This window comes from Anoplophora glabripennis, unplaced genomic scaffold (assembly GCF_000390285.2).
Source record: "Anoplophora glabripennis isolate ALB-LARVAE unplaced genomic scaffold, Agla_2.0 scaffold169, whole genome shotgun sequence".
In the NCBI taxonomy this organism is placed as follows: Eukaryota; Metazoa; Arthropoda; class Insecta; order Coleoptera; family Cerambycidae; genus Anoplophora; species Anoplophora glabripennis.
In genome coordinates this window covers 209,539-236,916 of record NW_019416320.1, presented here as the reverse complement: position 1 = coordinate 236,916, position 27,378 = coordinate 209,539, and the positions used below count along the sequence as shown (strand labels likewise).

Below are 27,378 nucleotides of genomic sequence, written 5' to 3'. Positions count from 1 at the left end.
CCGATCAAAGTTAACCGTCAACTAAATGTACTGGAACATTCGAGCTAATCTTTCGAAAAATACCTTCGGTATTCCGAGTACTTACCAGGTCTAAGTTTGTAATACTTTTCTTCATTGGCAACCTACTTTAAAACGTGTTTAAAGTTATTTATGCAAGCGAGAAATTCAAGAAAATCGTACGGGTGGTGGTGGTGGGGGAAGCAGAAGTATGAAGGTCCTATACCCAATTTAAAGACCTCAAAAAAAATTCTCTATAAAGTAATGTTTTTTAACCCCATTTTTTAGATTTTTACAATAATAATCAGGATTCATTCGATTTGTAACTAGTCATATTTTGTAAAAAATTTAATTACAAAAATATTTTTCCCTTCCCATTTTCGCCTAAAATCAACTCTTGAAAAGATACATAATTAAATAGGAAGAAAAATATGACATTTTTCGAATTTTTTTAACATATTGTGCCGCCAAAAGTTAAGCCCACGTTTTTCTTTATGCGCATAGAAACATTTTCATTTCTAGTGTTATTTGAAAGCCACAAAGCCAAAAATCTCCGTGGATATACGAATCACCCAAATATGGACTTCTTGAAACAGATACCGTCTGTCTGGACTATCTGTAAACTAGAGAAATAGAGGAAACTTCTTAACAGTCTCAAAATTAGTCAGTCCACTGTGTTTGATTTTAAAAGTCAGTATTGTCGTTTTTTCATTTTAATTATGTTACCACAGTTTGAAAGATTGGTGTATACCAACCTGGAAAATCTGAATTTTTTTTTCATAGATCTAGAAATGTCAGGGACATATTAATGAATTTCTAAAGTTTTCATGGATTTTTTTTTCAAATTTTAATTGTAAAGGTCTTTGATTACACTTTGATTTTGTCACTGGATGAGATGGCATGTCGCTGAGAAATAACTTCACTACTACCAATTTTACGGCTTGTATCCGTGCCCTATATTTGTTGATCAAGAAATAATTTTACACTTTTTTTTATAATTACTGTAACAAATTTAATTAACACTGCATAGGTAACAGATGCCTCGGAAATTAGAGATATAAAAAACTTTAAATGAAAACTACTGCACAATTCAATATTTCTCAATGTAACACTAAGAAAATAATTTTCCTATTCATTTAAATTTTGTTAATAAATATGTGTTTTTAAATATCCGCTCCGTTGCTTGCAGTCCAACTGAAAAGAATCTTGAACTTTTCTTTAAATATCATGTAATTAAGAAAAAATTGAAAAAACAAGAAATATCAGGATTTTTTTTATCAAAATCTAGTATACACTCCACTTGCCCTTTTAAACGTATATCATTTAAGTCGCTGGTCATAATTTCGAGGTGTCGGCCTCTGGAATCGGTCGCACCCTGTACAAAACAGTCGTTTCTCTCGCCCCGTCGCTAGAAAGTGCCACCGCGGTCGAGGAGCACCACTCGTCTCGACAGCTGCTGTCGCGCTATCTCGTCACGTTATTGCAAGTTTAGCGTCTTCAGCCGGTAATATTTTTTCGACGATCTCGCTGTGGAAGTCTAGACGAGATGGCCTGAGAGGATGTCCCCCAGGGGTCGGATCGGACGCCCTTGGAGGGTCACCGCAATTAGCACGGACGAGAGGGGAGAGGTGGTGAGGGTTTGGACAGATTTTACTGCTCTAATTGATGATAGTTTTTTGTTCTCGGTCTGTGTCTTTAAATGCCACTTTAGTCACGACTAAAGTGACATTTCTAATTTCCAAGAATTACGTTTATTTACTTTCCATCATACGTACATTTTAAACTGCAGCAAGAGAAACGTAGTAAAAGGTCTATAGACTAAAAATGTCATTTTAGTCTTTATTTTCAAGAGCTAAAGTGTTTCGATCTAGGAAGATTCAAATTTGCTTTTCAACATATTTTAACATATACATGTTGAAAATTATTTACAGAGCAAGCATCAAATCAAAACATTTTCTTAGTCTGCGTTGATTGAAAATACCACCTTAGATTCTGTTTTGAAGGACTAAAGTGTCTGTTACTACGCAAGGAACTAAAATCGTTTTCTATGTATTTTTCCTATTCATATATTTTAAAACTTCAATTAAAAAATTGTCAATTTGTGGCAATTTTTTTGTATTTTCAAGGGCTAAAGTCTTAGTTCCTGAGAAACTAAAATCCATTTTTACCACAACGCATTTTAAAACTAAAAAAAAATGTCTATTTGTCTTTCATATAGTACTTTACACTCTACTTTATGAACTAGTAGATATAATTTTAGTCAGGGGATAATCTAAGGAATTTTAAGAACTATTCAAAATAAATCACCTTATGCAATTCGATTTGTGCAAATAACTTGTTGCTCCCAACATAAAGCCCCATTACCCCCCCCCCCCCAAATATCCTTTCGAGTTTATTAATTTTAAATAATGTCATGTACTGTATTTTTTTATACTCAAAGTACATAGTCATTGTTTTATTTCCATAAATTTATATTACTTATTTATTTAATAACCTTTTAGAGGACCGGCATTTAACAAGTATTCATGAAATTTCAATTTCATAGTACTTCAAGCATTCAAATTTTGGAACTGCCCTTTTTAACTTTTAGAACAAACTTTTTTTAAGAACTGCCTTTTCGGTTAGAAGTAACCCTTATGCTGATTTTAGTTACTATTTCCAAAGTCCAAAAAAATATGTCACTCTTAATCCCGAGAGACTAAAATCATTTTGCAAACTATGTTTTTTGTGAACTACGATAAAAGTTTTCTACTGTTTTGCTGTGCAATTGCAAAAAGAGACTTTTTAGTTTAAGGACTAAAGTGTAACTTTTAATGCTCGAAAAGCTAAAACAATTTTTCATAATATTTTTTTCTGCTCATTTTTTGCGCTCCATGGGCCAAAAATGCTGTTTTAGTTTCACTTTTCTAGTACTAAAGTGTGACGTAATCCCTAAAAGACTAAAATTAGTTTATAAAACATTGTATCGTTCACATTTTGAAACAAAAATAAATAATGCCTTGTCTGGTTCTTATAGTAACTTTTTGCCTTCATAAGTAAAATTGCACTTTAGTTTCTTTAAAAAATTTAAATATGTATGTCTTTAAATTATGATAAAAAATTTCCATTTGTTGTTTTATAGTCCAGGGTGTCACAAGCTCGATAGTATGAGCCTACTGTGAGGATATCAAAATTTAAATAAAATTTGGGACAAGTGGTGTTAAATGGGATGAGGTAAGCTCCATTTTCAATCGAATGGGATTTGACAAAAGACTAATGACGTCATCAATTATATTTTTTCCAGAAACATACCCAAATTTTTTTCCTGTTAAAAAACTCTCTTTTCTCCAATAAACTTTTATTAGAGAAATTTTTCTGTATTGCTTCCCGTTTAAAAGTTATAAGCAATATCGTCCTAAAGAGTCTCAAAATAAATACCACCTAAAAATCACATTAGCGGCGGTAGAATCAAGTAATCGTTGGAAAATAATTGAATGTTCGTTGTTTAAAGTGCATAAATGTCATAAAATATATACTTGTCATTACTCAATACGAATGTTAAATGTATAACTTTTGTGCTTATAAAATTTTTTCTCATTCAGAAAAAGTTGATGTTTTCAATTTACGGCGAGTTACAAAAAAATTCAAGAGTAAAGTTATATCCAGAAAGGTATCCAGAGCACCTCATTCCTGTTCATAGAACCTTTACAAGATTGGAAGCGACCTTGCGACGATTTTTCTTTTTAACGGCTATATCTACGTGTTTCTAATTTTTAGAACTAAAGTGAAATGTTTTACCTACGAGAAACTAAGATAATTTTTCTATATATTTTCACTGCATACCTATTTTAAAACTGCAATAAAAATGTCCATTTGTTGTTCGTATCTTACATTTTTGCTCTTCAAGATCGAGAGTCGACATTTTAGTTTTTAGTTTGAAGGACTAAAGTGTGACACTTAATATCTGAGAAAATAAAATCAATTTTCTCCATATTATTTCTGCATATTTGAACACAACAATAGAAAATTCTTTAGTGCACTCCATAGGTCAAAAATTTAGTTTCTATATTCAAGGATTAAAATACACTCTTAATTTCCGACGGACTAAAATTACTTTCCAATTTATTTTATTTTGCGCATTTTAAAATTACAATTGTGGTACTTTTTTTAGCCTCATGAGTTAAGTCCCTATATTACTTTCTATTTCATAGTACTAAAGTGTTAACTTTTCGCTCTCGATGAACTAAAATCACTTGCCTGTATAATTTTATGCACATTTTAAATATACAAGAATGGTTGCCCGTTTGTGGCTTTATACTACTTGATTTTTCTTTGCCTTTTGTAAAATATACCACTTTAGTTTCTATTCATAAGGATTGAAGTCGCTCCGCGAAACTAAATTCCATTTTATCGTGAACATTCTACAATCACATAAAAAATTTACAGTGTATGCACCAATTTAAGATTTCAAAACGCTTCATCTCTTTTTTTAAATATATTTTATATACTTTGGAATCTAGTAATATATAACAAAGTTCCAGTCTATACAAACAACACCTTTCTGTCTGGATCTTTCGACACGGCTCATTAGTGCCGATAAAATTTAAAAAACAAACGAATTTACGTAATAGTTTTCTCCTAGGCGGTCCCCATCGCTCGCAGACTCTCATCAATCACCGCGTCTATTTTTGCCAGACGCGTTTAAAAATTTCCGCCGCTTTAGCGTCTGCTGAAATTCGTGCGTCGCGACGCAAAACGCCGATGTTAACCACCTGACACCGTTTAAAAATAATGCCTCATGGTCTAGGTTAAAAAAAAAGCGAACCGACGCGTCTAGCCTTCTGCCAAGAGAAGATTTCTGCGGCGTTGCCAGGTCGCGGGAAATAGTTACCACCCCTTGACGTTGGTATAACGCTATCCTTATCTGAAGGTGTCTACTTTTTACGTTTTCGAAATGCATTAACGAGTTGGTGTTTCTAACATGTCATCGTAATGTTTCAGTAGATCTAGGGAAAAATGAGCGACTTGGCAACGGCACGTCTGCATTATTTTTATTTCGGGAGACGATTTTTTTTTTTCGCCTTTCTGGCTTAGTGACAGGAACTATAATTGTCTCGTGGAACTATCTATAGGTGTTGTTATCAAATATAGGTGTTATTGATAATAGAACGTCACTTAAATAAGGATTCTCGGAAGACCGAATAAAAACAACACTGGGACATATCTTTAAAAACGTTTTAGAAATTAATAGTCGGTAAACAACGCCGCGCTGTAAAGTTATCTGCTATGTAAACAATGTTATATAGGAAATAATTGCTACACTGAGGGAAATATCTTGGGTTGAAAGTAGTGAGAAGCTTTATTTAGTTTTTTTTTTTCAAGAATCAAATATGTTTATTAGGTATACTTTGTATAGGGTCGGTTTAGGTTTTAATCGGTGATAGAACATATGATTTCAAACAAAAACTTTCGTGTAACAGAGATAATAATATAATAATAATAAAAAATGTGATATTTAAATTAATTTTCAACACCCTGTATTTCGAACACGAAGCGTTCTATATTATCAACAATAAAAATAAAAATAATATAAAATGATAATTTAGTTAGCCTTTCTAATAATAAAGTAAAGTATACCAATTAAATACGCTTTCCCAGAAATAAATAATTGTACACAGCAAATATTTTAATTAATTTTAACTAATTTAAATTATTATTTTTACCAAATATTTAGTACATATTTTCATTCAAATAAATGCCCTATTAATTCCAAACACTGTAAAAAATTCGGTACGGAGTTAATCCATTGAATGAAATTATCGACTACATTTTCACTCAATATTGAGCATTTTGATAATTTTACTCATTTGTGATAATATTTGAATTAAAAGTGAGTACTTTCACTAAAATATAGGTACCCGTTAAATAAATTCTGGTAATTTGGTACACTTGTAGCTAAATAGGAGTAAATGTCCTCATTATTGTGTGACCCCACCCCATTCTATGGTTGTCGTGCGTTGTCTTTGTCTATTCCCATCGTACCCATTAGGTCATCTCGTGGTGTAGTGTATGGCGTGTAGTGCTGGACAGGTGACTGTTAATCAGGTTATTTTGGTAAAAATTATATTCGGTGGTTGATTACAAAAATTAATAACAATAATGTATTGAATTTCGATTAATATTTAGTTAAATAAACGGATAGTTAATTTGTTATCTATACTTACGTATCTCTAACGCAAAATATAGGTTATGGCAATCTATTCGTCCGATCAGTTAAAAGTCATTCACTTCTCTTGCAATAGTGTCACTCGTAACATTTTAGCGAAAATTTCAATCAATCGGATGTCGACAGCAATTTATACATTATTGAGTAAAATTGAGTGAATTTGGGTGAACTTTTTTTTACAGTGAAGGAATCTTTAACTCACCAAATATAAAATATAATTTTATTGGCTAGTAAGTTTTATTTCTCCTAATTAAATCTTTTCCTCAGTGTACTTTGGAAGTGTTTAAAATTAATAAATATCTACATAAAAAAACATTCATTTTATATTTAAAAGTTATTAAAATGTTTTTCTTTAGAGAAAAGTAGTACAAAAATTCTTATCATTGTCGGTATAAATGTTTCTATATTAATATGATAAAAAAATTTAAATGATTGTCTTCTCCTGTAAACCTACTCAATGTTTTGATAAATGCTGTCTGAGGAACACAACAAATCTCATTTCGAGATAATTTATATTAATATTGACTTAGGAAGTACATGCGAGTGGAGTTTTTATCATTTTCGGTCTAAATTATTTTTAAAACCATCAGAACTGGTAGTACAGTCATTGCAGCTGAAAATCAGCTGTAACCTCCGAATTCTTTGAAACTGCATGGATTTGCATGAAAATTTAGAATAAGGCTCACCTTAGGCTCAAGTTCAAAAGTAACATAAGCCCGATTGATGCTTTTTGTTTTTTAGGGGTAAAAACTACCCCAAGTTTTAAGCATTTTATTGATAAAAATCTTGTTCAAGCCCTTTTCGACCCTTTATTTAACCCTTAAGGACTACCCTTATACCAAAAATAATTATAAAAAAAAATACTTTTTAAAGATTTGGAATGATTAAATCGTGCAATTATTTAAAATAAAAGTTACCTTATAGCTAATAAAAGAATTTTTCCCTTTCAACCCCTAAAAACCACCCCTGTATTGACAAAAATGATAAAAAATTACTTTTTAAAAGCTTGGAATCCTTTAACGGTGCAATTATTATTAATAAAAATTCTCTCTTGCTTATGAAAGGATTTGTATCTCATAACACTTTTCAACCCTTATAAATCACCCCTGTCCTGAAAAAATGATAAAAAATTACGTTTTAAAAATGCTATAATCGTGCAATAATTTAAAATAATAAAAATTCCCTTATATTGATTATGAAAGAATATTTTACTTTTGCCATTTTCAACTCTTATAAACTACCCTTTTACCAATATTAATGTAAAATATTTTTATTATAATCGATTTTTAAATATAATCAATCATAACAAAAATTGCTACGCTGCATACCACACTAAATTTTTTTACTTATTTTTTTGTATAATATAATACATAATATATAAAAATGAGAAAGCCTATTTTGCTCCGAAAAAATGTCATTGGTTTTTTACCATAACTCGGTTAATTTAAGTCCTTGGTTTTTTAAAGGGAAAGGATCGAAGGGCTCGAGACAGGTCGTTTTTTCACTAAAATGGATACTTCAAGCGGCGATATCTCCTTTATTTTTTATGATATAGGAATAAAAAAAGCAAAATATTTGTTGAAGAAAAAACTACTTACATTTTTGTTGTCCATCATTTTTTACGTATCTTTCATAGTTTCAGAGTTATTATTTAAATTTAAGGCAAATTTTTTGAATAATGAAAAATACGTTTTCAACTTTTACCGTACATTATTAAAAAAATACGCATTCTAAACCGATCTAACTTCAGGATCGTATGAAAAACACTATAACAAAACTGATTGTAAAGGGTCTACGATTAATTTTAAATCTGATGGAAATGGTACAGCGTTTACTGCTGATTTTTCCTTAAAAAATATGAGCAACCCATCTGTTTTTGACGATAACTCCTTCAATTTTGCTCTAATTAACTTTTATAAATGCTCATTTTGAAGGTCTTTTTGAGTACTACAAAAAACTCCTGAAGCGTTATACGCGTAAAATTAATCCTGTTTCCGTTATTTGACGTTAAATACATCGATTCGAGTATTCCCCCCAAAACAAGTCCCCTTCCACTAACCATATTTCGCTTTGTATAGGACGTACAACACTTTTTAAAACGATGTTCTTTGTTTATTTATAAGCTACATTTTTGTCCATTACACTTTTTTTTTAATGAAATGCGTAGTTTCTGAGTTATTCGCGAGAAATGCTTTGAAAAAGTGTTTTTTTTTCTCAAAATTCCAAGTTTTTAATCGTGAATAACTAAAAAACTATTGTTTTCTTGAAAAAATTCTTCGAAAATTTTTTGCTCAAAATTTGATTCTCTATCGATTTCCAGCGTTATTTTTGAAAAAAAATGTCCACCCCCGAGAAGGGGTGTCAACCCCCAACAGGGTGGAAGCGTCAATCGGCGCTATGTCATTAATGTTCATTGACTTTTTCTCTAACTATCTGCCAAATTTCAAGTCGATCGGTTCAGTTTCGAATAATTCAGAGGTTAAAAGCTTCAATGACTGTACTATGGCTCCCACATAGCCTAGTCCGAGAACAACACGAGCAGGTCACAGATTCCTAGCTGTAAGTAAATATGTAAACCGTTATACAATCAATATCAGAGATAAATTAACTTCGTATTCTCCTTTTTAACCTAACCCGACTAAAATTTTGAGCAGACGTGGCGGCCTGAGAAATACAGAACATTGTGGGTACCTACCACGTCTCGTTTCTAGAACCTCCGTCTGTTCGGGTGTCATCTGATCCGGAAGGGATAGCGATCGGCGCGGTTATGTCACGACATATGACCGGTCTGTCGGTAAATCCCAACATTGTCTAGGCCTAAATGAGCCAGAGCGCCTCCGCTACAAAGGTCAAAAAGCCCCAATAAAAATTCCACGCGTTTTCGCAACGACTGATTAATGAACGACACAAACTTGAATGAGACCCTGCAGGGGTACTGCGTATCATAGAATTTAGTCGGTTTCTTTACATTTGATTTCCAATTCGTTAATTTTTCATAACAGTTCATAAATGTAATATCGTGTCAGCCTGTAGGAGGTGCAAAATATAAGTTTGTTTACTTGTAATATTGTTGTCAAATAATTAGTAGCAATTTTAATGTTCAGAAAAAAAGATCGTAGTACTTTAGAAGTCTGCAATTCTGCATGCCCTTATACAGGGTGATTCACAACTTATCCAAAAAAATTTGGAAATAGATACGGCTTGATAAATGGAGTCAATATTATAAAAAAAAATTTGTAAAATACTTATCCGAGAGAAAATTATTAAAGTTATAGTACATTCAGCCACTACATAGCTGGACAACTGTAGTCTCTAGCGTCATTCGCAATACGTGTGGAGAGCCACGTGGTCTCAGCGACTCCGAATACTGAAATCCGGTTATGCAATCGTCGTTGCGATAGTGTTTACCTGTTATCTGTGGTGTTTACAATAGTTTTTTAGTAGTTGGTGTCAAAAATGGTTTGCGTGTATAGCAACTCGGAGTTGATGGATATTGTTTTAATTTATGGTGAAGCAAGACAACATTTGTATTATGGTGAAGCATTTGTGTTATGGTGAAACAAGACAACATTTGTCTTAGTTCGTAGAAACTGAGTAAGACGGACCCAAATGTGTTTACACGTTGGTAGATCAAATTTTGAACAATTGTTGTTGTAACATCGAGTATGTCAAATAATTTTATTAATTAAAAACACGAATTATTTAATTAATTAATAAAGGCAAAAGCAGTTGAATTTGCCGATATAAAATAGGTGCTATAAAATTCTATTTATTCTTTCCTTGCGAAAGTGTTTGTCCCTTTTTATCACACCGCCATGCCTGTCGCATTGTGCGTGGTCAGGTTTTACAGTGGACCAGTTTCCAGTGAAGTGCAGAAGTGTATTTTTAAATCATTTGCGAACTGCCCTTTTTGATTTTTTCTTTACAAAATTGTATTTGTAAGGGTCTGTACATCCAGAATTTTTTTTTAATAAGTTCCGAATCACCCTGTATAACCCATTTCAATTAAAAAAATATCGGTTTTCTTGGATTCAAATACTTTATGAACCATTTGGCAACGCCGCTTCGTTGGTGTAATGACGTCACTGCACCCTTTTTGTGTGATAGCTATTTCAATTAGTAACTATTTTTGTGCATAATAAGGACTTTATATTATATTTTTCTCCTCTATTCCTTCTTGCCCTTTTACTTATTTCCTGTAGCATTTTATAAACATATTTAAAAAAAAATCGTTAAACTAAGTGAAAATCTACTGTTTCAAATCATATGCTCGACCACAATCACGTATGTTGCCAATTTGCAGATTTTCCTTCCAGTTCTAAGGATTTTTTGGTGAGAAACATCAACATCGTTAACGATGTATTATAACAATTAATTGTTGTAATATGTCCACGGTGTGAATAACTAGGAAGGGACATTACTATTTTATATTTATCGGAGAAACGTTACTCTTTATAAAAACTTTTGTTTGTTCTTAAAAATCAGATTGCCTTGGAAAATTTTGAGTTTGTATATTCAGGGAATGAAATAATTCTGAGAATATTGTTAATCGTAAAAATTTTCAATGAAAAATGCTATTAGCGAAAATTATTTATAATTAAAAGTTGTCGTGTAATATAAAAATTGATTTAATTTCGGCTGGTTTCCTAGAAAAAATATGCCGTTTTTGAAATATTTTTTTTATTGAAAATAAGCTTTTGACAGTTAAATTGTTAAAAATTGATAAATGTAAAAAAATTGGTAAATCAGTGGCGTAGGATTTTTGGGATAATATCGTAAAAAATATTAAATTGCTATACCAATTAGCTTCTAATAGTTACATTGTAATTAAATTGATGTAAAACAAGGAATTCCTATTTTTTTTTTTTGGATTTATTTAATTATATCGAAAGTTTATTTTAAATTAAAACCAAATAATTATTTAAAATTGTCACGCTTTTTAAATAAAATGAGAGACGTATTTTTAGAAAAACCAACATGATTTAAATGCATTTATCCAATTTCAGATATATTCAGTGCCCTGGAAATTCTGATGTTCTTACTGATGGCATCTCCCAGCATCTCCGCCACTGGTTAACAGACTTGTGTAGAAATCCATCAAATTTAATCAGGTAAGTTACCCCCCAGTTTCATTTATCTACGTCAAACATTTTAAGAGATATTTAAATAGATGTGATATTTTTTTATATCAATATTCTGTATCTCGAACTTTTCTTCTTATTTTGATCTGTTACATCCCCATACGTGTGTAATTCGACCCTGAATAATTCGTAGCAGTTCTAATATTCCGAAAAAACGATTCTATTATTTGTTGACGCACTAGTTACTGAACTCAATGTTATAGGGTTATGCATAAACTGACTGTATTTATCGTACTTTTGGGATTGCCTAGTGATTGAAATGATAGAACTGGTAAACTAATATTAGATATGAGAAAACATACAACATTCTTCTTTGAAGGTTTAATATGTACTGCTCAACACGAGCGCCTTTACTTTACATTTGTATGTCTCCAGAGGCAGCCACCTGAGAGTGCTGCCAACTATGGGCTACACTGCTCTTCAATTTTGAAATTTCTTGGCCCCAACATTATTAAAGAGACTATAATTTTTAAACTTCATTTTGAACAAAAGAAATATGTTGTCTTGAAATCAAGTACTTTTTCCCCATGTGTCAACGTTGCATTAGTTTCTTTAATGATGTCACTGCACACTCATTGTCGAGAAATTATTGGAGTAGGGTTCCAGTACTCTCAGTTTAGAGCAACTTATACACATATAAAAAACTGTTTTATACTTTCTATAGTTGGTTTCATCTCTTCTTCTTCTGTTCTTCTCCGTCTCTTCTTCTCATTCTTCTTCGTTGTATTTTATGAAAATATTTAAGGAAATTGTCAAATTGTTCAGTTGTTGACAAGTGGTTGACAAATTGCCCAACAGTGCAGTGCAGCAACGCGGAATTTGGTGTGATTCAGGTAATTTTAATTTATTATAGGCACCTTCTATTAATCATTCATATTACAATTGCGAAAGGGAGAAATAAGAGGGATAGTTTGATTACTAATATTTTTACCACATGGCATTTTGGAGACCTGTTTAAACGGAACAAAACGAAATTTACCATCAATATAATAACATTTTTTGAGGACATAAATTAAAATATGTTGTTGGCCAAATGAACATACAATAACAAAAATTTTCTACACATTATATATAAATTATTATAATTGTTTACCTTTAGCTGAAAAATTTTTTTAAGGAACGCCTATGAAACTCATTAAATTGTATTGCTAGGCGTTTTTATACATGTTCAACTGACTTCATAAAGACTATAAAACTTTTACTAAAACGTTTCAATGATGACTTAAAAAATTTCTACCGCACTGTATCAAATATTTATAATTTTTTAATTTGTTTAAATTTAAGTGTCTCGTCATTTATTTTTATTCTTTTGTTCATCAAATTCAATAAAAAAAATTATTAGTTCGTAGATATTTATTTTTAGAGGTCGCTCGAAAACATACGTACACTACTTTGAAAGTTAAAATAATTATGAGTGACCTTTAGAAATTAAAATATCGATTTGAAATTTTCAGAATAGAGATTTATTTCAACCTAGAAAATGCTAAAATAACGACAAAAAAATATATATTTTTGACGATTTTGGAAATTTTAAAAAATCTTGAGCGACCTCTAAAAAATTTGTTTTGAGCTGATTTTTTGAGGGGGCTCTTAAAACATGATAAACTAACATATTTTCACAAGAGACACGAAAAAAATATTCGTTTTTTTGGGCTACCCTAACATATAGGTATATAAAAATACATAATAAATATTATATTATTAATATATCTATAAGATATTAGGTAGACTTTATGTAGTTTCCATGGGAATAAAAATAGTAAAAAGAATTTTGTATTTGATTAGGTAAATCTTTGAAACCTGTGACAGAAACGGTTTCGTCCAATTAAAAGCAAAATCCTTATTCTTATTTACTATTCCTGTTTTACAAAAACATCAAAACTTTCGCTACAAACGTTGAATTTTCACTCCTCTCATCTCAGCACTGATAAAGTCGTGGTTTTTATTTAAAAAATCCATAACCATTAACAAACCTATGTCTGGCAAATTAGAAGAATCTGCTTTTACGAAATTTGCTTCCATTTTTTAAATTTAATATGCACAAACGCTAAAACATTCTGTCGAATGCAGAAACTCATCTGGGAGTAGCGCCAAGCCGGCTGACTGTCCCATGCGATGACGTCATGGCTGAGACAAATATTCGCGGATTGAGTTGAAATTTTCAGGATTACCTAATCATGAGCAATATTTTGTGTGTAACGTTTTTGAAAATTTACTGAATGACCCCATTCTATCTTGGCGCTTTGAAGCGTTTGGTGCATCGTATTCATCGTATTCGATCACAATATCGCTCAGACGTTGACGTTTGTTGCACGATAATGCGCCATGTCATCGATCGACACATGGGACCGATTTTTTGACTAAAAATCGCATTTTAACTGTCTACCACTCCCCGTATTCACCTGATTTGACACCGTGCGATTTTTACCTTTTCTAAAAAATGCATTTGCCGATGAAAGGAAAGCGTTTTGTGAATGTAGAAGCCATTCAAAAGTCTTGCATCGACATCCTGAAGGACATCCTGGCCGATGATCTAAAACTCTCATTCGACATGCTTTTTGGTCGTGCAAAACATTGCAATGAGTCGAAAAGAGACTATTTTGAATGAAACAAATCGCTTTTTTTTGTTCTTATTTTTAAAAAGTCCTGTTTCCTTGGGAATGCACCTTGTATATCATTTCTTCTTCTCCTTCTGGCCCTCCTCCTTTCCCGTAGTATTTTATAAAAATAATTAAATGATTATTATCGTTACTATTATCTTCAGGCGGTGTTACTTTTTCAGGGCTGTGGCGCAATAGCAATGGATCCACGTGAGGATCACGCATTTCTGTTTACTCTGGTCTGGGATCATTAATATTCATAATCGCCGCGTCCAGCATCCCGTACATCATCGACAAAAATTTCCGATACTATGTACGGTTTCGCCAATATAGTAAATAATATTCAAATGCCTGCGGCTCGCCGTATTTTTAAGGCCCCATCCTGCGTCATCGGCGGTGAATACATGTTTGAAAAGTGGCGAGTCGTTAAACTCGGGATTTTCGTCGCACAGATCGAAAACCGCGAATGTCTAACACCGCCGTAAATAAACAGGCTGTTTGAGTAAGACCTCCCGTAAATAAAGGGGGTGATAGTACGTCAAAAAATAAGAAATTTTTGTCTTATGAACTATATGTCTATCTCCTATTGTTTTCGAGATACAGAGGGACAAAATTAAATTCTTTAAATAGAATTTTTACTAAAATTTCCAAACAGTGCGAAATATTTTTATGAAATATTGGAATCCGGGGTTTTTAAGGACGCCAAATACGCTGGTCTCATTATTTTTTGAATATTTCATAGAGGGCGCTAGTTCCTATTACATTTTATGTTCAAATTTTTTTAAGATTAGGTTTTTTACCATTCGACCTCCAATTTGTAATGTATAATATTTGTTGCAAATTTCATATTACTTAACGCTACGCGCTGGTTCAATGTCAAAAAAAAGGAAAAAAAAAATAAATTAAATGGACTGTATGCGATACTGATTGAATTGAATCGGCACTTACACTTGGTCGTAGTTTTCTTTGATGACTTTTGAATTTTATCCGGCACTGGGTCTTTATGCGTTTTTTCGAAAAATTTTGGTTAGCGAGCACTGCTTTTACCTAGGGTACGCGTATTTGCTTTCTGCCACATGTCGTTTTTCCTTTTTCTTCTTCTCCTCGCTCGCGCAGGCGGAATCGTGCCGATTCAAGACATGGTATTTTATGAATAAATTATGAATAAATTAAGTAACAAAAATAAGCTTGATGTTAATAAGAAACATAAATTAAATGTAATATATATATAAAAAAGAAAGAATTATAAATTAAATTTATAAACAATATTGTTTTCTAAAAATAATGTCCTCTTGTTAAAACTTCCTAATGTGGACGGTTTTCGAGAAAAAAGGCTTTTAATTAAACTCTTACAATATTATTGTGTTTAAAATAAGTGACTTTTCTCGAAGTAGGCTTATGTTAAAACTTATTGATGGATGTCTCATAAACAATAATGTATACATTTTTAGCAATATTTTAAACTCTAATTAACTTTATACCAAAATTTTTGTGATTTTAGTTATTGTAATTAATAATGAATAATTACAGTCACTAAAAATTTTATAAAAAGTTAGAGTTTAAAATATTGCTATGAATGTATGCGTTGTTTATGAGACATCCATCAATAACTTTTGACATGAGCCTAGTATTAAAAAAGTCGCTTATTTTATACACAGGTATTGTAAGAGTTCAATTAAAAGCCTTTTTTCTCGAAAACCGTCCACATTAGGAAGTTTTAACAAGAGGACATTATTTTTAGAAAATAAAATTATACATTAGAAATTATAGCCCGAATGGTAAAAAACCTAACCTTAAAAAAATTAGAAAGTAAAATGGAATAGAACGTAGCATAACTAGCGCCCTCTATGAAATATCCAAAAAATAATTAGACCAGCGTATTTGGCGTCCTTAAAAACTACGGAATAGCAAATTTCATAAAAATATTTCGCACCGTTTGGAAATTTTCGTAAAAACTTTATTTTGTCGCTCTGTATCTCGAAAAAAAGACAAAAAATTCTTATTTTTTGACGTACTATCACCCCCTGTATTTATGGGAGGTCTTTCTGAAGCACTCTATATATCATATATACAGGGTGTCCCAGAATAATGTGTACAACGGAAGACCACAGATTCGTGGACTCAAAATAGGCAGACTTAAGCTAATTCACCTATATCCGAAATCACTTCGTTTGACCGCTAGATGGCCTCAAAGTTGGTGAAAATCTTTTGAATTTTGTTAATAACTCAAATACGTATTAATCGATTTTGATTATTTTTGGGGTGTGAACTTTCGCTTTCGATCTACACATTTTGGCGTTATACTCGTACAGTGTTTTTAAAACTTACAACTCCTACAAAATTGATGTGTGGTGATAATATCCGTTCATAACTTTTTCCTCTTTCGGGCAATAATGACAACTATTTTTTATCTGATAGGTGATACTATTTGGAAGATTTTGGGACTCTTGTAGAATTTTGATTAAATGAACGGTTTAGGTACAAAAAATATTTTTTAAATGTCTACATCATCTTGCCACCACACTACAATACTTAAAAGCTGTTTTACATTGACAATTTATTGATCAATTATTAATTGATTTGATGATGTCGCTTCATCAAGAAATTGGACAAGTGTAATGCACCAAATCAGCTGTCAAATAACTTCATGAATTTATTTATCAAGTTCTTGACGAATTAGAGCATGTTCGAATTTTCGTCAATTTCTTCGTGAAGTTCGGAAGTACCAACCCAACAGATTTCCACCCTCAGATCAGTAATAAGGTTATGTTATTGGAATATGTAAATAATCGTGTGACGTCGTACTAGTTTTGCATTGTTTTTACTGATTTGTTACTTACAAAAACTAATATTTATATAATATGTGTCAGAATGGTATCGCTGTTGTATCACTAGAATTATGAGTGGCAAGGTGACATTTTTGAAATTTATTTGCTTCTTTGATTCGTTGTTAGAATTGATTCATGCGTCAAAAAACTTGATAAAGTCTGTGGCAGTGTAAAACCACACTGTTTATCAATAAATTCGTGAATTAATTCATGAAGAATTTCGTCAATTTATTCATCAATAAATTGTCAATGTAAAACAGCTATAACAAAGTGCTAGTAGGCACTGATTTTGTAGGTTTACTGTAATTTCAGTTTGATCTTTAAGTTATTGTATCTACCAATTCTTAATAAATATTTACTACGATAAGATATACCACATATTACTTCATTTTTCGATACGGATACACACACATACGAAGAATTAGAGTTAATTCATTTTATTGAGATAATTAGTAAAAATAATCAATACAATAACAAAATGCTGGAGATAAAAGTAACAAAGTTGATGTTATTAAATTTAGTACAACTATAAAACCCTCAAAATGATCACCGTTGTTTCTATAACAAAGTTAATTCAGTGAAGAAAGTTAAAGGACACCCTTTGCAATTCCTGAGAGCAATTTTTTTTAAACATTTATGGCAATCAGGATATGCCTCCACAACTCTTTTTCAATGTTAGATGTGGAAGCATAAATTGTTGTTTTCAGAATGTCCAAAGGTCGCAAGGTTTAGGTCTGGTCCATCGACGAGGGAATCTTTGGTTCAGATACTGCCAAACATTTACAGTGAAATGTGGTGGAGCTGCATCATGCATAAACCACATGTTAGCTCTGAGTGATAACGGCACACCTTCCAATAACACGGGTGAAGTGTTTTGCAAAAATTCTAAATAAAATTCCCCATTCAGTCTATTAGGTAGAATAACAAGGACAATAATAATGCGTTGTATTTGATTGTTTTTTTCTAATTATTTGAATAAAATTAGGCACATTGTAATTCGTCGTATCGCCATATGGAAAAATGAAGTAACAGGTGGTATATCTTATCGTCGTAAACACTCATTAAGAAGAAAAATCAGACTGAAATTACAGTCAACCTACAAAATCAGTACCTACTCGCACTTTGTTAAGTACTATAATATGATTGGGAAGATAATGTAGACATTTAAAAAATATTTTTTTTGCACCCAAACCGCTCATTTTATCAAAATTCTACTAGAGGCCCAAAAACTTCCAAATAGTATCACCTATCAGATAAAAAATAGTTGTCATTATTGCCCGAAAGAGGAAAAAGTTATGAACGGATATTGTCACTGTACATTAATTTTGTAGGAGTTGTAGGTTTAAAAAACACTCTGTATAACACCAAATTGTGTAGATCGAAAGCAAAAGTCCACACCCTAAAAATAATCAAAATCGATTAATACGTATTCGTTATTTACAAAATTCAAAAAAATTTCACTAACTTTGAGCGAAGCGATTTCGGATATAGGTAAATTAGCCTAAATCTGCCTATTTTGAGTCCACGAATCTGTGGTCGTCCGTTGTACACGTTATTCTGGGACACCCTGTATATATCAGTACCAGATATCGGGTGTTAAATTTCAGCCAAACAAGAAAATCGCTAAAGTAAACAAACTGAACAAAATCAAAGCTGTGTTAGCACAAACAAAAAAAAAAAGGAAACATGCTAGCAACTGAATTAAAAACCCACAAACTTCTGCGATTGTCTATTGCTCAAAATTTCATCTCCGTAGCCTACTAGAATGCGCAGCTATGAATAGAAAGCTTAGGCCAGGAATATTTACCTTTCGTTTAAATCTAGCCTGCGCCGTCTTCGAACAAAAGAAAGTGTTAGTGTCTAATTGAATCGCTTGTTTCAGAAACAACCCAAGTCACATTTTGCGAGTTTTCAAGATATAAAAAAAAACGTTTTACGATAGTATATATTGTACCCTTTCAAATATAACATGAATATAACTTTAAATGAGGATCAGTTTTTCAGGGGTAATCTGAAATTATTTTAATCAAATAAATAGTCTAAACTAAAATAAATAGTTTTCTGAACTGCACCTAAAGTTTTGTGTACTCCGTCAATGGATACAACCCAGACCGGAATTGTATCAGTGTTGCCAGTTTTTACGTTTTTAAACCAACTGTACGAATCTAACGAAATAGCCTTTGATTTGTAAACGGAAACTATTATACGCGAGGTCCGATTCTGCATGAAAGAGCATCTGGCAAGGGATTGTTGTTAAACCCGTTTCGACCAATAGTTTCGCAGCAGCTCGTGCTTGATCATTGTTTACACGATTGAAATATGCATGTTGACTTTATACCTGATAGACATGTCAACAGGGTGGTAGACGCGCAAAAAACAAACGGCCAACGTTAATGTGGCGAAATGAGAATGGCGGAACAGTTCATTGCATTTATTTTAGATTTATTTTTTTTTATCGGTTTACGAGATGATGTTTGCGTGAAGGATATTTTTACTGAAATTGAATTAGTATTTGTAAAAATTAAAAAAAAATCGGTACTCACAGCGGAATTTAATAAAATAAACTTTGGATACGTGTTTATAAAGGTCAGAGATAGCCGCCGTATAAATATGACCACCATTCAAAATGACACCCTGTATATAAAAGTGAGTTAATGCAAATAGGAACATCGTTATGTTTACTTCAACTTAAAGAAAAAAATAATTGAAAAAATGAACTTAGGTTGTTTCTGAAATAAATATTATGTTTATTTATTTGTTTTTTCTCGGTTCTGAGGTACTAATAATATTTTAATTTCTTTTCATTTATAGCAGAGGTTTTTTTATAATATTAAAAATTGCAGCTGATAAAATATAATTTTTTTATATACAAGTCTATACATTTTAAAATTATTTTTGTATCTTACGCTGTAAAAGCATAAAAATCGTAAAATTGAAGAAATATGACTTGGGTTGTTTCTGCAATATGTGATTCAATTAATTGTATTTCATGAAAGAAGTGTTTCAAAAAAAGAGAAAATACAAAAAAAAACTCTTCTCCCAGTGTCGTAATTATCTCTGTTTCAATGACAATTCATAGAAACGCATTATATTTTGTTTTTCTTTTAAACTTTAAAATCGTTATTTATTTCTCCCAAAACTTATTTATATAAATTATCCAAATAAAAAAAAATTAAATTCGCGTTTTTCTTAAAAAAATCACTATTTCAAAATTCAGTGTTATCAGAAAAAAAATCTTTCTGAAAATAGCATGCAAAAAATCCAAAAAAAAGGTCAAAATCACTTCCTCACTACTATTTACCTCTCGTCCAAATCGTTTACGCGATGTCTTTAAAAAAATAAATAAAAACAACGATAACAATTAAAGAAAGTACCAATAAAAATGTCTGCATTAGTTCGGTGAAACGCCGCTAGGTGTGCGTGTGTCCGTGCGAGGAATGTTCATTTGTTTTTATGGCCCCCAGTTAATTTCTTGGTATTCGTGTTGTTATATAATCGTGTTATTGTTGGAAAATATTTGTGAAATCTAAATCGCCAGAAAATAATCGTTGATATGTGTATAATTATAGGCACTCGTGAGATGTTGCATAATTTCTACCCACTCCTTAATAAATTTATAATATATTGTTTGTTTATCGCAGGTACTAAAAAATGCGATACTGATCCATAAAATTTAGAAACCATTTTTTCAGTGTACATAACTTTTTAATTGTCCAATTGAGATATCTTTCTTATTTTAAGAGATACGGAGATGGTTAAATGAACAAATATGTGCATAATTTTATGCCGATCACGGATTCGTGTTTAAATTTAGAAAATTCCTAACAATTCCGAAGATATTCGGAGGAAACCGATTTTATGTTATTTCTTTTTTTAGTCGTATTTCGCTTGTTTTTCTAAATGTTTGGACAGAAATAAATAACCAAGATACTGAATATAAATAAGAAATATTAAATAAATTTACAGAAAAAATTCAAATGTTTCACTTGGCTACGTGACTTTTTTTTATGAAAATTGCAATTCTGTTCAATATCTTTGTTTATAAAAACCTCATAAATTATACACAGTTAAAGAAGATTTCCCTTTTCTTCTAATGAGGCAAAAATTCAATGTGGTGCCCATAACAAAAACAAAAGTTAACTCCCGCTAATGACATATTTTTAGACAAATATACGTCAATACTGATGGCAAAAATCTATTCCTCACATCATTTTATATCAGACTACACAATTTTGTCCTAAAATTTCGAAAAACTAAAAAAAGAAATAGTCTAAAATCGGTTTCCTTCCAATATCTTCGGAACTATTCGGAATTTTCAAAATTTAAAAACGAATCCGTGATCGGCAGAAAATTCTGCACATTTTTGCTCATTTGACTATTTTTGTATCTCTTAAAATAAGAAAGCTACCTGTATTGGGCAATTAAAAAGTTTTAACACTGTGTTATTGATGACTTAATTATTATAAAATTAGTATACAAAGTTTTGTTGAGATACTAGATGTAAATTTTTTAATTCGCACTGTAACCGGCGCATCCGCCAATTTTATTAAAAAAAAATTAGTCGATGTTTTATTAAAAATAAATTTTTGAATACTGACTATTAAGTTGCTTTGCAAGGTATTTTTTTTAATTAGTTAGACTGATATCTTCTTATTAATTGTTTGTTTTAAAATATTTTTATGATGTTCTGATTGCGAAATAATTTTTACGTCACGACTCCAAAATTTAGAAGAATATTGAAATTTCAGTGAAGATATGGTCACTTTATTCTATAAATAATCTCCATTTCTATTCGATATAATAAAAATATCTAAAAAATTTACCAATTTATCTTCGCGATAAAAAAAACATATATTTATTTAAATATGCAATTTTCAGACTCCATTTCTATGTGATACATCTTTAGAATAAATAAAAAAAGTAGCAATTCGCAAAAATTCTTTATAAATCGTTATTTTTAATGACACAATATTTTGTTTGCAATCAACTGTTTCTAAATATTTAAAAGAATTACTTTTTAGTCTTTGGATTGATACAACTCATTCTGTAAGTCTATTTATAACTTCAGCAGGTTGTCCTTTTTGTTATTTTAGACCAAAAAGTCGTAATGAACCAGCGGTCTAAAATTACTGCTTTCGAGATGCAACTTTAAAAGAAATTCCACGTATACAGGGTGTCCCAGAATATCTGGGCAATCTCTCGGATTTATACAGAATAACGTGACAAGTTCCTAAAAAAGAACGCCCCTAAAAATAATTTTTTTTAATGACTCAAAATACTTTGCATAATTAAAATATTTTTTAATACAGTGGACAACAGAGGATTCAACAATCTTCAATTCGCAGAGATAGGGAAAGAGCTCATGTTGAACTGACGTAAAATTATGTACTAATAAAAATCATAATAAACAAAAATAGTTTTTTCTCAAAAACAGTTCATTTTGTCGATATCAACATAGAGTACCTTTTTTTAGTTTAAGGTTCAAGCTATCTAATAATATTTTTTTTGTGCTTTTATCGTAATGGGTATAAAAAAAATTGATTGATTATACAGATAGAAGAAAAACGTGGAAAACCAAATAAGCCAAATTGTTTTTGTGGGTCAATTTTTAAGGAGTTTTATCTGTCACTTTAACGTCTCCTGTATAAATCCGAGAGATTGCCCGAACATTCTGGGACACCTGGTACTGACAAAATCTCTGACGGTGTGAATTAAATTGATAGATGTTGGGCTAATGACATAATTAATTAGATATACAGTGGCGGAGAGTCGTAAGGTATACTGATATTAAGAATCCCACAATGACCCACAATTTCCAACGAAGAAACGTAATTATTATTATTATTAGGTACTTATCTTAAAATAAGTTTATTACACAATTGATTGAATTTAAGATATCTACACATATCAAAAGTATAAAAAGTTTTTTTTATAAACTGTGCCTCTTGCTATTCTTCTGACAATTTAAAATTCCCTCGCACTTGGCTTACATATTTTTTTTGCGAAGCGAATCGGTGTTTTAAATTTATTTTCTTTTTTGGAATTAAGCTGAAAGAATTTTTTTAATTTAGAAATACCATCAACAATGAAAAATTAAAACTCTTGTAACTCTACCACTGGCTGACATATTTATAAATCAGTTTTCTTTAATTAATGTTAATTAATGCAAAGTATTAGCCCAAATTTTATTTATTTTTTAAACATCAACACTCTGTATCTCCAAAACAAGCAATTTTAGGGACCTAACTTTTTGATCTAATTCAAGAACAACCTCCTGGAGGTATGGCATGAACTTGAAAAAATACCCTTTCTTTTACTGTCATACAATCTTCTCTTTAGAAAAATAACGTAATTTTTTTTATTATTATATTATATTTTGCTAACTGTGATCTGTGAAAAAAATTAAAATTAATTGAGTAAACTCATGCGTTAAGTGAATCAGTCAAAAATTATTTTAACTATTTTCGCTTAATCTAAGTCTCACATTTATTTATATCTAGTGTACTTTTTATTTGTTTGCTTTTTGCAGTGTAAGAATTTCTTGTGTATGATTAAGGATATGGCTTTGGCCGTACTAATTAACTAAAGGTTTGTATTTTTATTGTATAATTTATAAATTTATATGTACGTTTGCCTGAAGAGGATATTGTGAGATGCTCAAATTTGTTATTTTATTTGTAGCGCTCAAAATCTACAGATAATATTTTTCTACTGTTTTAATCAAATTTTTTAATTGTATCTTTTGATTTTTTTTTGCACGAAAAATGATTCTTTTTAATCGTTATTTATCGCTTTATGATTTTTGTTTTTCCAAGTTAACAATGATAATAGTATGATTTTTGTTGAATATGTTCTTTTTTCGAGATTTTTGGATAATCAACCATTGATTGAAACTTTTAGCTCGAAGGTTTTTTGATTTAATTTTTTCACATGTAGCAAAATACGAAATAAACAGATAACTAAAACTATGCTACAAATAAATAGTTTCAGACAGTAAAAAATGTTGATCAAGATTTATAAGATATTTCTTTGGCCTTCGCTGACAACACCTAATGACGTTTCAACACCAAATCTCAGAACAAAAAAATAATAAACTAACCTGTTCCTGGTAGCCTCGATGTACTGGATCTGATCCGTAAAGTTGCTCCTGTACAGCACGGTAGAGTTCAGCCCGTAGGGCCTCGACCCTATGTTGTTCTCCACGGGCTGGTCCCCCTGCATCGTTTCGTACGGATCATCCTCAGTGTCGTCCTCGGCTCTCGCGGGCCTGATGTCTTCCTCCACCCGCTTCTTCAGGTAGCGGTCGTAGTAGGCGTTGAGGAACCGCTCGAGGGTCGCCTCGACGTCTGCCGTGGAGTTGGCCGGGGGGGCCGAGACGCAGACGTCCACGGAGACGGCAAGCGCCGCCAGCATCGCCATAGTCCTCCACCACATTTCCGCACTATCGGCACCGGGCGGTGTTTTCACTGCACTTCTGAAAAATTTTACGTGGTTTAGTGGAGCGCGCGTCGTTTTTCGAAAAGCGTCTACTTTTCAGAGACCCGCATCGGCGTACTGTACGCTGAAAACTAACTCGCCGTCTTATTATTAGATCCTATCTAGCTTCGAGCTGGACAGAGAAAGGGCGTACGGAGCTGGGCTCTCTTAACCTGTGTATTTTTGTTCGAAATAGGCCGGCCTAGACGAAGCGGCGTCTACGGCGCGCGGCATATGCAGAAAAAATGCCCCGCTCGCGAAACTCTACACTCCGGAAGCGGCACGACACCCTCCCCCTCGAAACGTCCTTTGGCGGTTGCGGAGTCGGTCGTAAGAAGTTGGGTTTGGGCCGTTTCGGCCTCCTCGGGCCTCGTCAGCGGGGCAACGCGATAAAGCCTTGTTCCCAAGTTAAAAATATCTGTGACATTTCCTTATTAGTTTTCCTTTTCTGTTTGTTGTCACAATTCGAATTAAAAAAGACACAAAACTTGTTTCACTTTTACCAATTTTTGACCCAATAAATTGTTTAAGTAATCGTCATCTTTTGATATACAAGGTGTTACTAAAAATTGCCGAATTTGGCCAAAAAATTAGAATCAATTCTGTTATCTGGAATTCCTTCCAGAAAATGTATACCTACCTTATACTTTATACTTTAAAAATTCAAGTGTAGTCCAAAAATGTTTCTAAAATTATCATATGATAAAGTCAATTAATAATAACCTTTATACCAGTAAGATCATACGTGATATTAGAATTGTCAAAATTTTAAATATGCAGCATGATAAAGAAAACATGCGCAGGAAAAATATTAAAATTTTTCAACAGTAATTTGGTTGCAAAAACTACAATCTATACAGGGTGGGCCATTAATGTGAGAAAGTAAAATAAAGAAGTTGTATTAACTTTCAACTACTAACATTTTGAGTAAAAATATTTGACAGACTTATAGGCAAATGTTAGGCAAAGGCTCCCATATTAGCTAATATCGATATTATATACAAGGCATTTTTTATAATACGATCATTTTTAGAATGTTCAAACTTGATTTTCTAAAATTTTTCAAATAGAACACCCTGTATTCACACTTCAACTTTTATTAAGTATGTTCTACACTTAAAGTTGTTAGTTTTTAAGATATAGCAACATTTCTGAAAAACTTTCTATTAATTTCGGTCGTACGAAATGGCTTTGGAAAAAACTGTCACATTGTGTCAACTTGTCAGTTCATAGTTTGTTATTCCATTTTGAATTAATTTTATTAGTTAATATTTATTTGTGATATTCTGTAAAATAATAAAAATTAAGTTTTTTCAGAGATATTACTATATCTTAAAAACTAACAATTTTAGATATAGAACATGCTTAATAAAAGTTGAAGTGGACCGATATATGAATAAAATAGAATAAAATACAGGGTGTTCCATTTGAAAAATTTTAGAAAATCAATTTTAAATTTTCTAAAAATTATTGTATTATACAAAATCCTCTGAATAAAATATCGATATTAGCTAATATGGAGGAGCCTTTGCCTATAAATCTGTCTAATTATTTGGTTCCAAGTTTTAGTAGCTGAAAGTTAATACAACTTCTTCAAGGTCATGTTTTTTCCAAAATTCAAAAAATTTTCTACATAACTTGGCAACTCCGCACTAAAATGATAAACTGTTTATATTGCCATATATAGAATTTTCTCGGAAATCTATATGTTTAAAAATATACAGGATGTTCCATTTAAAAAATGTAATATTTGGCGTGTCCCGTTTTTACTCGTCGCCCTGCATATTTCAAATTAATTTTGTAGTTTATGTTTCTTGATTCTGTACAACTTTTATATAAACTTTTTTTCTGTATTATGAGTAACAAGGGAATTATTTTAGTTTCTCAGACTAATGGCCCACCCTGTATAGAAATTTTTTTGAGAATTGATTTAATACAATGTGCATCTTATGGCAAAATAGAATGTGAATATGTATATTTTAGTGAAATTTGATATACAGGGTGTAACCAAAAATGACCGAATTTGGTCTATAAATTAGAACCAAATATGCTATCTGGAATTCCTTGCCTAAGTTATTGGGGCCAGAAAATTAATAAGGTAATTAATTCAAACCTAGTGTAAAAATTTTTCTAAAATTCTCAAGTAATAGTCAACTAGTAATAACCTTTGTGACAGTGAGATCACATGTACCTACGATACTGGAAATGTCAAAATTTTAAACATCAGCATAGCAATAAAACTTACGCAGAAAAAATACCTTGTTAAAAATTCTTGTCATTGTGATCATTCATTTTGTGCAAAAATCTGCCATAATCGTAATTTCGTATAAAAAGTATTTCTATACAATTCTACAAAAAAAAAAATATATATATTTTCCCAAATTTTTGTTATTTTTTAAAATGTGAGAAAAACAAAAAATAATTTGACCTTGACATGTGCAGCAATTATTTGTTACATCTGTTGCTTCTACGCATTTACTATATTAGATTGGTTAACCTTAATTCACTATTAAATGTTGTTGGCGTTCATCCTGGTTGTGAATAATTATACAAAACAAATAACAAGAAATAGACTTGCTTCAAAAATTGTAAGATATCAATACGATGTCAAAATTTCTTATTTGTTGGCACTTGTTGGTTGCAACTTATTAGTGGTACGTAAACTGTGGAGAAGTAACAAGTAACACTGCTTACCAAATTCGATTGTTGCCCGGATTCGATTATTGTTTGTGTTTTATTTCAAGATACTGTTTTCTTCCTGTACTTATGTGTGTTTGTTTTGTAACTTCAATTAAAGTAATCATTGTTTAAATAGATTTTATATGTCTAATAATTTGTGGTACATATTCTTTTTTAGTGAGAATTTCCAGAAAGATGTAAATATTTACACAAGCATTTAAAATTTTTCAACAGTATGTGATAGCAAAAACTACAGTATCGAGAAATTTTCGAAGAAAGTATCTGAAATTTTTAAAAACTCATTAGTATTTATTTAATACAATTATATGAACCTTTTGCCAAAATAGGATATGATTACATTTAATAAAATTGTAGTAAGTAAATACAATAATTTATATACAATTTGTTGATAATCTGTGGCACAAATTGTAGGTAGACAACAGTTTTAAAGT

General features: G+C 31.3%; 1 protein-coding gene across 1 annotated transcript in view; it reads right to left on the bottom strand.

Moving 5' to 3' along the window:
- The window catches only part of LOC108903742, a 53,610-nt gene extending 29,293 nt beyond the window's left edge, over positions 1–24,317 (bottom strand). Inside the window, exons 1-2 of the mRNA XM_018706028.2 lie at positions 23,871–24,317; positions 18,579–18,605 (exon numbers count right to left, since the gene is read on the bottom strand). Coding sequence (XP_018561544.1) covers positions 18,579–18,605; positions 23,871–24,205 — 362 coding nt within the window. The 5' untranslated portion in view covers positions 24,206–24,317. The remainder of the gene's footprint in view (positions 1–18,578; positions 18,606–23,870) is intronic.
- Positions 24,318–27,378: the final 3,061 nt, after the last annotated feature.